Source organism: Ornithodoros turicata, chromosome 4, assembly GCF_037126465.1.
Source record: "Ornithodoros turicata isolate Travis chromosome 4, ASM3712646v1, whole genome shotgun sequence".
Classification (NCBI taxonomy): domain Eukaryota; kingdom Metazoa; phylum Arthropoda; class Arachnida; order Ixodida; family Argasidae; genus Ornithodoros; species Ornithodoros turicata.
In genome coordinates, this window is record NC_088204.1 from 76709154 (window position 1) to 76720079 (window position 10926).

Consider the following 10926-nt stretch of genomic DNA (forward strand, 5'->3'; position numbering starts at 1 on the left):
AAAAAAAAGTTTGTATTATAACTATAATAGCATATTTTTTATTGTAATAATTGATTAATTAAAGTTTATACTGGCAAGTTACCTGTTAAACCTAACAAGATTACTGGTATACGAAAGTACACGGCTACACTGGCTACACTTGTTACACCTCGTCGGCTAAGTTTGCATAGCGCCGCCGTTTGATAACAAACCGGTTTCCGAAGGTTTCGATTTCGCTGATGGGACGAGCGAGCAATTCAAAGCGGCAATCGTCAACATTTTAGAAATGTCCTTGAATAATGACACTTAACATCTAGAATCTTGGAGATTATCTCTCGATAATCCACATTAGGAGAGGCTGTCGCTCTTTGATTGGAGGAAAAACTCGAAAAAACCCAGTTCCTTATTTTCCTCGTACGAGCACTCGTCGAGGTCGAGAGGTAATCGCAGCCAAGTATGACGTAGGAATAATGAGCACGTTACGTTGCATTGACAGAAGCGTGACTCATGCTAAACAAACCTTAAGAACGAACATACAACAAGTGTTTCATAAGCAGTCACGGAACCTCAGAAGCCGAGTTAACAACGAAACGTAAGTCGAACTGTTAACATGCAGTTTAGTAGTTGTGCAGTTTATGTCACGTATATCTTTGTCTTCAGCAATGAGAACTTGTGGTTTTGACGTGACGATTGTGCGCGCGCGCGATGTTTAATGTTAAGATAAGCTAACGAATTTGACGAAGGCACATAAAAAAGAAAAGAAGAATAAGAAGACGAGCGCAAAAGCAAAAAAACATTTTTTAAAACTCTGAGGCTGTTCGCAACAGAGCTCCTGCTCAACCATCTTGACGTTGCAATTTTTTATTTTTCAAATACAAAGTCTGCCTACAGTTGTGTCCAGAGACACGCAGATCTGGGTGGGAGAGGGGCTGGTCTCTCTCCTCAGCTTCTGTTCTCACTGAGTTCTTCGGTCGATCTTTGACGATCTATATGTGTCTTGCAGTCCTTGACCTCCCTCAGACCCCCCCCCCCCCTTTTCCTGTATCATGGTTGTGTCCCAGAGCTCCACAAACAATAGAGCCTTCAAGAAATTAACCCATTGTTGTTCTCACCACAACCCCTACCACCAGGACTCAAGCCGTCTTCTGGTCCATATTTCAAAAGGGGGAAGAGCAAAAAAAAAAAAAAAAAATACAGCAGACGACACGGAAAAGCCAGCTGTCGTCTGCTGTTTTTTGTGCTCTTCCCGCTTTTTTGGAATATGGACCCATACCAAAACGCCCACCTTTAAACTTTCAGTACACCTTCTGGTTGCAGGAGCAAGACATATAGTGAACAGTAAAAATATGCCTGACATTGTGAGGCTGAGAGGGTTCTCGACGCTGAGTGACGGAATAGCTCTCGAGTTCGTCGAACCCGTGCCGACGCAGATCAGATGTTCCACCTGTGGGGACATCGTTGGAATATTATGGAGGTCCAAATGCCAGCACGGCTTTTGTACTCGGTGCCTGGAGAATTTACTGGGACAGGGGAGCAAGTCCATCTGTCCCGTCGATGCAGCCGACATACGCAGAAACGAGGTATGTTAATTATGAATATATATATTATTATATAAATATCAATAGTTAAATATAGGTATAGAGTAATCTATATAGATGGCGTGCTCGTAAAGTTTTTGAGGGTGTAATTGAATTTAATCTGGAATAAGCCACTTCTTCGTTTTCTTTTTTAGTATGGCAGCAAAGTTTCAATAACTGAGCATTTTTTCAGGACCAATGATTGGAAGCAGCTTTCATATATTTTATAGCAGCATTATGGGGTGTTGATAGTTTAGTATTTGCTATTAATTAATTATTAAGAAATAATCAATCAACACTGGCTATTAATTAATAATAAGTTAATTATTGGCCATTCTGGTGTGCTTTAATTTTAAAACTTAAAAATAACCGCAAAGGCATACAAGTTTATGCCTTGAATTACCTTTCCTAGTAAACTTGCATTGGATGGAATAAAAAAAATTGTTGTATGAAGCATTTTGGAAAGATAAGCAAGAAAAGGAGAAAAAAAAAGGAAAAACGACTAATATGTGACTTCACAGCTTACAGAAGACACATCAGTGCAACAGGCCGCTGCACCGCTTCAGGTTCACTGTCTCAACAAGGAAACGGGCTGCGGAGAAGTGTTACAAATAGGCACGTTAAACGTAAGTATTTGTATGCTGAAAACAATGTGCGCCTGTGGCTACATGACACAATACACACTGTTGCGCAACAATAGTACAAAATTGGTTTTGTGTTCCTGATCCATCACCTGTCATGATGACAATGCAGCAAACGCATCACAGCCCACACAATTCCGAGGTGGCAGTGGAAATATTGTTATTGTACAACTGTAGTACTACACCTATTGTTGTACTAAGTTGTCTAGACCTTGGTCTTACATTGTCTGGACAGACAACAAAATTAGTAACGATAACAGATGAAGAACGCGAGAACAATATAGTTACAATACCAAAAATGTGAAAGATGAAAGAACCGATGTTCTGAGGCTGGAACAACATAGACGGGACAAATACATACAAAGCCTCAAATTGCCTAAGAAATTAACGATGAAAGCTGAAAGTCACTGAAAAGGTTAGCTAGCTGTAGGACTCGAACCCACATCTTCTGGATTGCCGGTCCAGGGCTCTCCAGAGGCTCTCCAGGGCTCTCCAGAGCTCTCCACAGCTCTCCAGAGCCCTGGACCGGCAGTCCAGAAGATGTGGGTTTGAATCCTACAGCTAGCTAACCTTTTCAGTGATTTTCATCTTTCATCACCAACAATGTGTTCTTCAGGAACACCTCCAAAATTGTACAGTTCAGTCCGAAGTTCCAGCCAGACCACCGAGACGTTTGGACCAGTCGACTCCAAGCACTTCAACGGCACAGGAACCGGAAGAAGAGGTCAGTTACCGGCAATAAAAAAGTTGTAAAAGATATTCGTACAAATACTTAAACGCAGGTTTCTTGTTGTCGCGCGATGCAGCCTACGACAGCGTGTTGGATGTCTTCGCTCGGATGCTCCTTTCAAGTAGGCAATCTTGTCACGTTCCTTCATAAGTTTCAAACGTGACACCTTGTGGGAAAAAAAAAAACTGTCAAAATGATTTACGAGGCACACGTCTTCAGGGTCCTCGAGCTGAACTGGAAAATCACGAAAGCGACTGGGAGTCACACCGGCAGCTCATCGTAACCAGGATGTCGGAGTACAGGCGGAATATGGAGGTAAACGGCAAGCGGAGCGGAGTCAATAAATAAAATAAAATGGAAGAGTCCACGACTGCAAAGTGACGTTGGATTTGACGAAAAACCTTACGTCATTCAGGACATACTGGCTGAACGTGACTTGTTGCGGAACCAACTGAACGAAGCTCACGGGACAGTCAAAGAACTGAAGACAAACTTTGAACGACACCTGCAAGAATGCTCAGTAAGAACATCTGTGCAACTCTTCCGCAGCTGTCTTCAAGCTGTTGTGGCAACCAGATTTAATTTTATAATAATCTAAGCAACTTCAATTAATACGATTAATATTGCACCAGCATGTAACGAAAACATTCAAACACTACTGCTCCGGAAAATTAGTGGGCACGGAATTTTTCCCAATCTCTTCCGCAGGCAAGAGATGACATGCTCCTGCTTCAGCTTCGAGACATGAGCGTTCGTGTCACCAATGTGGAACAAGATAATTCTTCCAGACGACCGTTTCAGGTACTGACGAGTGCTGACTTCTTGCTTAGTCCCCCTGTGGTTTTATATTTATTTTATTCGTTTCTTCTTCTGCCAAGTTGCGTGTTACTCGTTGCACAATCCGCTGCAGCAAAAAATGAAAACTTTATGGAGGGGATATATTTGAGTGCCCCTGTATGATTACTAGGGCCCAGAATTTTAGGCATTTGCCTATAAATGCCTAAATGCAACATTTTGAGAGTTGCCTGCCTTTTTATTGGCTGTATTGAACATTTTTAGATTATGTAACAGCCTTTTTTAGAGGTGCAAGTCCGAGTGCGCCTTTCAGTCTAATGCAGAGTGCTGCATTTTGTTTTGCGTTTCTGCGTGTTTGCGCTTTTTGTTCTTTTTTTTTGCGTTTGGTTTCTTGTACCTTGGTTTGCCAGAAAGGGTTCACGTATATTTAATCAAAAGTTTTAGCCTTACGAGATCTTCGAAGGCGGAGAACTAAAAGTATTCTTCAATATCGCGTGGTTCTAAGCCACCTCAGCATTCGTGTAGAAGAAGTGAAAGCTTTTATGGTACCATAGCCGTCCTGGATGGAACATTCTGAAGCACCAATGGGCATCCAATGCCAAAGAGTGTACCAGATTAACGTGTCCATTTTTGTCTTTTATTGCCTATTTTTGTTGTCTATGAGGGCCTAATTCCCTGCCTATTTCCATCGTTTTTACCGAATAATTTTCCTGGCCCTAATGATTACACATACTGAATTGAGTGGGTTCCTGTTTTGCATGGGGATCGGAGAACAACACTCTGTTGGCACGCTTTACAAAAACTGCTCGGGGTCTAGTTCACGACTCAGTGCTTGAAGTACCTATATAATAGGTACAACAGTTAATTAATTAATGAATACTTTAAACTAATTAATTTAATTTATAATTAGTTTAAATAATTAAATGAATTAATAAATACTACTATTAATAATAATACCAGTAAAATGGAATACCATTCTTCACTCTACAAAGAAGCTTCTTCTTTAACCATCCAACAGGACCTACGAGGCGGACCCGACGGCGACATGTCGGCAAACTTCAACGCTGCAGCAAACCTTGTAAGTGTTTTTTTCCAAAGGCCCCTTACGAGTTTTGCTGTACTGGTGTCTCAGCTACTGTGCTACAGCATTCAGCACTTGCCTTCCCCTGTAGCTAGGCAGAGCTATGTCTCAGTGGTTGGAGACAGTGTTGCCCAACACGTGGCCTCACGTTCGTGTCGCCCTCAAACAACTTAGCGAGAACGCGAGAAACGAGGCCGTAACACACAGTAAGGCCGAGGTGAGGAAAAAAGGAAGAGTTTTGTGGCAGAGGTGGAATGCATCTACTCTCTCAAACTGACTGGTGCTGTGGATCCCGTTTCTATTTTTCGGAACAGGAATGGTTAGCGGGATTTTGAGGTGCAAGGGTGCTACTTCTAGTACCAACTACTACCTATAATATACTATCATCATTACGGTTCTGTTGTGTGTTTAGTGGTGATTTTTTTTTTTTTTTTTTTTGTCTGTGTAGTCTAGGGGTGTGACCGGTGATGCGGTAGTGGGAATGCATCTTGACGGTAAAAATGTAATGGATGCTCTTCAAATAATGTTTTAATTGAATGTGCACCCATTTAACCAACTTCTAATCTTCTTTCATTAAAATGTTTTTACGCAAATATGCACTGAAAATGAAATGTGTAATGCAGAGAAACGGTTTCAGGAAAATTTTTAAATTGTGTTCTCCCAGAGACACCTACCGTTAGGAAAAGAAAAAAAAATTTGCTGAAAAAACATCACCCAATTAATGTACAGCGAATGGTCCCTTTTATAAGATATTGTAATACTAGAAGTGATAAAATTTGGCACTATTTGCTTCGATGCTCGTTAAGTCAAATGATAATGACCTTCACTGGTGCAAGAATCAGTCGCATACGTTTTTGTGCATTTGAAGATTTTTGTCGACTCATTAAAAAGTGCTCCTTTTTCAGCCTACTGCTCCTTCAGAATCCCAGTTTGGATCCATGCTAAGTGGGTTTACCATGAGTAACGTAAGCAAAATCTTATTGAAATTTTGAAGGAATTTTTATTTTATTTTAGAAAATGAAAAAAAAGAAGAGGCCATTAACATCTCATCCTTCCCTCGCAGAGCTCCGTGGTTGTGACCGGACACGCGGATGATGTCGTCTGCCCCGACGGAGTGTTTCACTGGCGCCTGTCTGAATACGGTCGGGCAAAACGTCGTGAACGCCACGCCCCCAAGAAGTACACTTCCAGTCCTAGTTTCTACACCGGTACGCCGGGGTACCACCTCAAGCTCCGCCTCTTCCTCAATGGCATCGGCCAATCACGACGTGGGAAATTCATGGCAGTCAATTTGGTGCTCATGCAAGGCCGGCATGACGCAGAAGTGCAGTGGCCATTTCGACAAAAGGTTAGTGTTCTTTCTGTACCGCGACATGATAACAATACCGATAATGGTACGCTGTTCATATACCACAGGTGACTGTCATGTTGCTCGACCAGTCACCAGGCGGTCAACACGTCTCGTATACCATCAACGATCCTGGATTTCCTCGTCCGCAGACGGATTACACCATCCCTTACGTCTGGCAAGAATTTATTGCCATCGATGAACTTGAGAGAAATGGAAAGTACTTGTGCAGCGACAGTATCTGTTTCAAAGTTATCATTGAACCAGTTGGGGGAGTGTACCCCAGCCTGCTCGGTTAAGAAGTGTTCTAAAAAATTCTCGAACCAAATACTCAATTTTCACCCAAGTGTTACTGCACTAAATTTAATGCCACAGATACTTGATTGGCTGCAGTATGGAAGATAATCAGCAACAAAAGGAACATGAGACAATGTGCATACCTCACTGTGCATTCAGCTGTCTTGCTATTTTGATTTTATCACTGATTGTTTCCTATAGTGCAGCCAGTTAATACCTGCAAGGGAAGTACTACATGACTACTATGTATTAGCATATGCAATAGCAGAGAGAATACATGGATAAAAAAGCAACAGTACATGCGCAGGTATCAGTGGCATATGGGTATCAGTTTTTTTTTTTTTTTTTCTTGGGGTGGGCTTTCTCAAACCTTGAGACTGTACTTATAATGAAATTGTGCAACTCATGTAATGTGTGTGTGCAAGGGTCAATAAACACCTTGCAACCTCAAGTATGTCTAAAAGACAAAAAACACTTATCAGTTGTACTGAAGAACAGTTGCCATGTTAACAGGCAAGAACTGGCTCAGACTTTAATGATGGCTTCTATTTTTATTTCATTTAATTTTTATTTAATGCCATTTTTATTCAAATAAATTTTTATTTTACTTTTACTGAAGAACCGTTGAATCGTTAGCAGGCAAGAGCTGAATTCCAGAGACCAACTCTCAGACTTTGATGATGGCTTTTATTAATTTATGTGACACCAGTAGAGAAATAACAGACTGCCCAGCAGGATAAAGGACCTCCCACCATGCAAGGAAGACCTAATGCCCGTGCCGGTCCTTTTTCCATGATTTGGTCTTCGCACCCACAGCTCCGTTTGCCTATGTACACGTGCACCACGGACAAAACTAGACACTTCTTTTCACATAGAAAAATAACACGGCACTAACTCTTTTTGCTCGTACAATGATCGCTTCGAAAATGAAGCGAGGAGAAAAAAATTCGTTAATCTCGCGCTCCGGCAACGAATGGAGCAGTTTGGCCGCCAAGCGGGAACATTGCACCAGAGGAGGTCTGCTTCATAGAGATCATTCAAAACTAGTAACAAACATAAATGTAACGTGAAAAAAAAAAAAGAAAACAGCAATGTCCACATGAGAACACACTAGACCCGACAAAACTGTCAACAGTGAAATACAGGGAAGTAACCAAGGATGAAAATGATGATGAGAAGGGACTTGTCCTTTAAAGTTCATCCCTCTTCTTATCCTCCTTATCTTCTTCTTCCTCCTCTTCTTCTGACACCTGCTTTGCAAGGGAGAAGAGTGTTACGACAAAAGCAGTTACCGAGGACGGCGACGCTAGTAGACCTACCTCCTCGGGGGCGGCCCTGCCGTACTCTCCGTTGCTGTCCAGGAACTTGGAGAGCCCATCCAGGGTGCGTTCTCCGTTGTAGTCGACAGCCTCGTTGGTGCCCTTCTTGTAGAGCTTGATTGTGGGGAAGCTTCCAACCTTTGTGTGCTCCAGTTCGTTGGCAGTGGCGTCCATCTTGGCAATGACGACGTTGTCCGTGGCCTTGTACTTCTCGCCAAGCTCGTCGTAGATGGGAGCCAGCTGCTTGCAGTGTCCGCACCACGGAGCGTCTGTGCACGGAGAAGTTGGCCTTAGGGAAGAGGGAACAAAGACGTAGAAACGAGAGACTTACAGAATTCTACCAGTACGTCCTTGTCCTTGTTGAAGACAACCTCGTCAAAGTTGGAGCTGACCAGCACCTTGACAGGATTCTTGTCCCAGTCTTCAGGCAAGTCCTGAGCAAGCAGGATCTGCTTGATTTTGCCATCCAGGACACCCTGCACGAAGTTGCGGATGTCGTCTGCTTTGAGCTCCGCGGTCTCCGGCTTGAACTTTGTCATGTCCTCTGCCAGCTGGATGATGCGCATCTGAGGTGTCTCATCCTTCTTCAGGCCGAAGAACTCCAGGATGCGTGCGTGGTCCTCGTCGTCTGTGTTGATGGTGACAAAGAGCACCTTGTTCCTGAATTCCTTGGCGACTTCACGGAACGTGTCCACGAGAGATTCGTAATCGGGGCTCTTCTTGCTGAGGAACAGAAGGTTGTGGGATTTGACGTCGCCGCCAAAGACCTTCTGGGCACTCTGAAATCGGGACGCGTAACTCATTAACACACTGTGCTGCTATTGGTCGCCAGGACGGAAATGCGGACCAGAATGAAACCCACCTCATGAGTGAACTCAACAACCAATGGCAGGCTGCTGGTACGGATAAATGACTTTACGGCATCGACCGTAAAGTCACCCTCAAAGTCGCTGCGGCCCTCGTCGAACTGCAGGTAATCGATAAATTGAATTTGATTGAAGAAACAAGAAAGCTGGCCTGAGTCTCACCTTCTTGAAGAGCACCACACCATCCTTCTCAACCTTAAGCTCTTTGTAGACAGCTTCGTCGGACGCGAGACCAAAGGTGTAGTCGTCCAAGGTGGCTGCCGCTTGCAGGTAAGCCTTAGCATCCTTGCTGGAGGTGTCCTTGAAGAAACCAACGACAGCAACTTCTCCACCATCGACAAACGTGCGTGCAAGCTCAACAGAAGACAGCTCCACAGCAGCAGGCCCAGTCTTTTTCTTCAGCCATCGGATAATTTCGTCAGCTGTCCTGCCACCTCTGAAGTCCATCGGTGTTCCATCACTGAAGAACTTGATCGTCGGGTATCCCTTGACCTCTTGTTTCTCTGCCAACTCCGTCTCGACCGTGGCGTCTACCTTGGCAAGCTTGATGGTGGAGTTCTCCTCCGCAAGCGCCTTGGCAGCCTTGGCATATTCTGGGGCCAGTGCCTTGCAGTGACCGCACCATGGGGCATCTGTTATCGACAGTAGCAAAGAGATGATACATACTTACTTCCCAACTTCCAGAAGTGCTAAATGCTTTAGAAATACTAGACATTGCGCATGGAATGCATGAGCATAAAATCACTGCAAATACTTATAACAAGACAGCATTAATCAATCAGCGAAAAATCTTCTGCCAACCCTAGGCAGGGGAGCCACAGGTAAAACCCTCCCAGCCAGCATGGTAGCCAGAAAAATATGTGGGGGAGGTCTATAGGGACATTACACGGGGTTGGAGGTGTACCAAAGGTACGATTTTGGGGGTGAACCCCCTTAGCCCCCTATGGCTACGCCCATGCTCCCAGCCCGGAAGTTGAAGTTCCGACTTCCGACAGCAGCATTCAACGGGACGAAGAGTGGGAGTTCGTGATAGTTCACGTCGCTACACTGCAGCACTCAGACGATGCGGATACGTTGTCTCGACCCTTGTTTTCGTCCCTTCTCCCCCTCTCCCTTCTCGACCCTTCGTCCCATCTGAGTGCTACAGTGTAGCGACATGAGCAGCATTCGATTCACTTCACCAGGGCTCACAACTGACGTGGCAATTAGCCACGGCGCAATTTAACAAATGTTTTGATATTCACTGTCAGCGCCTTCCTCATTACAGACGTCACACCGGTTACGGTTGATTAATCCTACGCAGACGGCCACACAAAAACCTGTCGTCTGCATCGTCTGCACGGCTACATATGGTTTGTAAAACGACTGAGTAAACTATAGTCTTGTGCAAAAGTTAGTGGGTATTGATCCACTGAAAAAGATAGACAGCAGAGTGCTCGCTCTCGGTACTCGGCGACGTGGTCCGTTGTGTGCCGATAACATATTGATAGCGCTTCGAAGTGGTGTCGATCAAGTTCGCAAAGCGCTTGTTTGGCAAAAACGCCGTCAATCGTTGCAAGGAAACACCACGTGCAATTTAAGCTGCATAATTATTTCAGATGAATATGTTGGGACTCGAGACGAAGCTACCGGCACGCTTGGCTGACAGGGAGCAATGAACTATCTCAAACCAAACGAACATGCACGACGAGATGCAATTGATGAAGCCCAAAGCTTTAACCACTCTCTACAATTCACTAATTACAGAAGGGAGATGAAACACAACTATGCTTAGGAAGCCGGGCTGCACTTACAGAACTCAACGAGGATGTGCTTGTGTTCCTTCACAATGTCGTCGAAATTGGAGCTCTTCAAGACGAGGACGTGTTCTTCTGTCTCAACATCAGCTGTCCTAACTAAGTATAAGCAGCATAAAAGAACAACGCTCTTTAATAACGTCATTGTAGTTACTCGCTAAAGCCCCTTTAAACCTGTCAGCGGTCACAAACGTGGCAAAGGCAAACGCGACGACTACGCATGCTCTTTTATGACTTCGTCATACTCGTGTTGATGTTCGGTTGGTGGAAAGCGGTCACGTGTATAGCACCTGGCTTTGGTGAAAGTCCAGTAAAACAAAAAGATATTAGTAAGAATGTTTTAAAAGGTGTTAGTTGCTAATGATTGTTTACTTTAACGCGCCAAAATAATTATTATGTTTGTGTTTAAGGAGTTGTGCAAAATCTTCTCAAGTCTAGCTGTGTACTAGAGTGCGGCTTGAAACTGCAAGCTGGCTCGTTTGAACCAAGTATGTTTA

General features: G+C 44.0%; 2 protein-coding genes across 3 annotated transcripts; one reads left to right on the forward strand and one right to left on the reverse strand.

Annotated features, from left to right (window-relative positions):
- The first annotated feature begins 177 nt into the window (after positions 1–177).
- LOC135391939 (TNF receptor-associated factor 3-like) lies at positions 178–7534 on the forward strand. Its single transcript, XM_064622513.1, has 12 exons — positions 178–571; positions 1297–1559; positions 2078–2182; positions 2814–2921; positions 2980–3048; positions 3147–3242; positions 3343–3447; positions 3636–3728; positions 4741–4800; positions 5709–5768; positions 5867–6151; positions 6220–7534. The coding sequence occupies exons 2-12, from the start codon at positions 1326–1328 to the stop codon at positions 6448–6450; spliced, it is 1446 nt and encodes a 481-aa protein (XP_064478583.1). The 5' UTR covers positions 178–571; positions 1297–1325; the 3' UTR covers positions 6451–7534.
- On the reverse strand, positions 7116–10648 carry LOC135391938 (protein disulfide-isomerase-like). 2 transcript variants are annotated; one of them, XM_064622512.1, is made up of 6 exons: positions 10427–10648; positions 8796–9265; positions 8630–8734; positions 8099–8546; positions 7768–8036; positions 7116–7698 (listed from the first exon to the last, which is right to left on the reverse strand). In XM_064622512.1, the coding sequence occupies exons 1-6, from the start codon at positions 10572–10574 to the stop codon at positions 7639–7641; spliced, it is 1500 nt and encodes a 499-aa protein (XP_064478582.1). In that variant the 5' UTR covers positions 10575–10648; the 3' UTR covers positions 7116–7638. The 2 variants fall into 2 exon arrangements, with proteins under 2 accessions (XP_064478582.1, XP_064478581.1); XM_064622511.1 differs by having other exon boundaries at positions 7116–7701.
- Between the last annotated feature and the right edge of the window lie 278 nt (positions 10649–10926).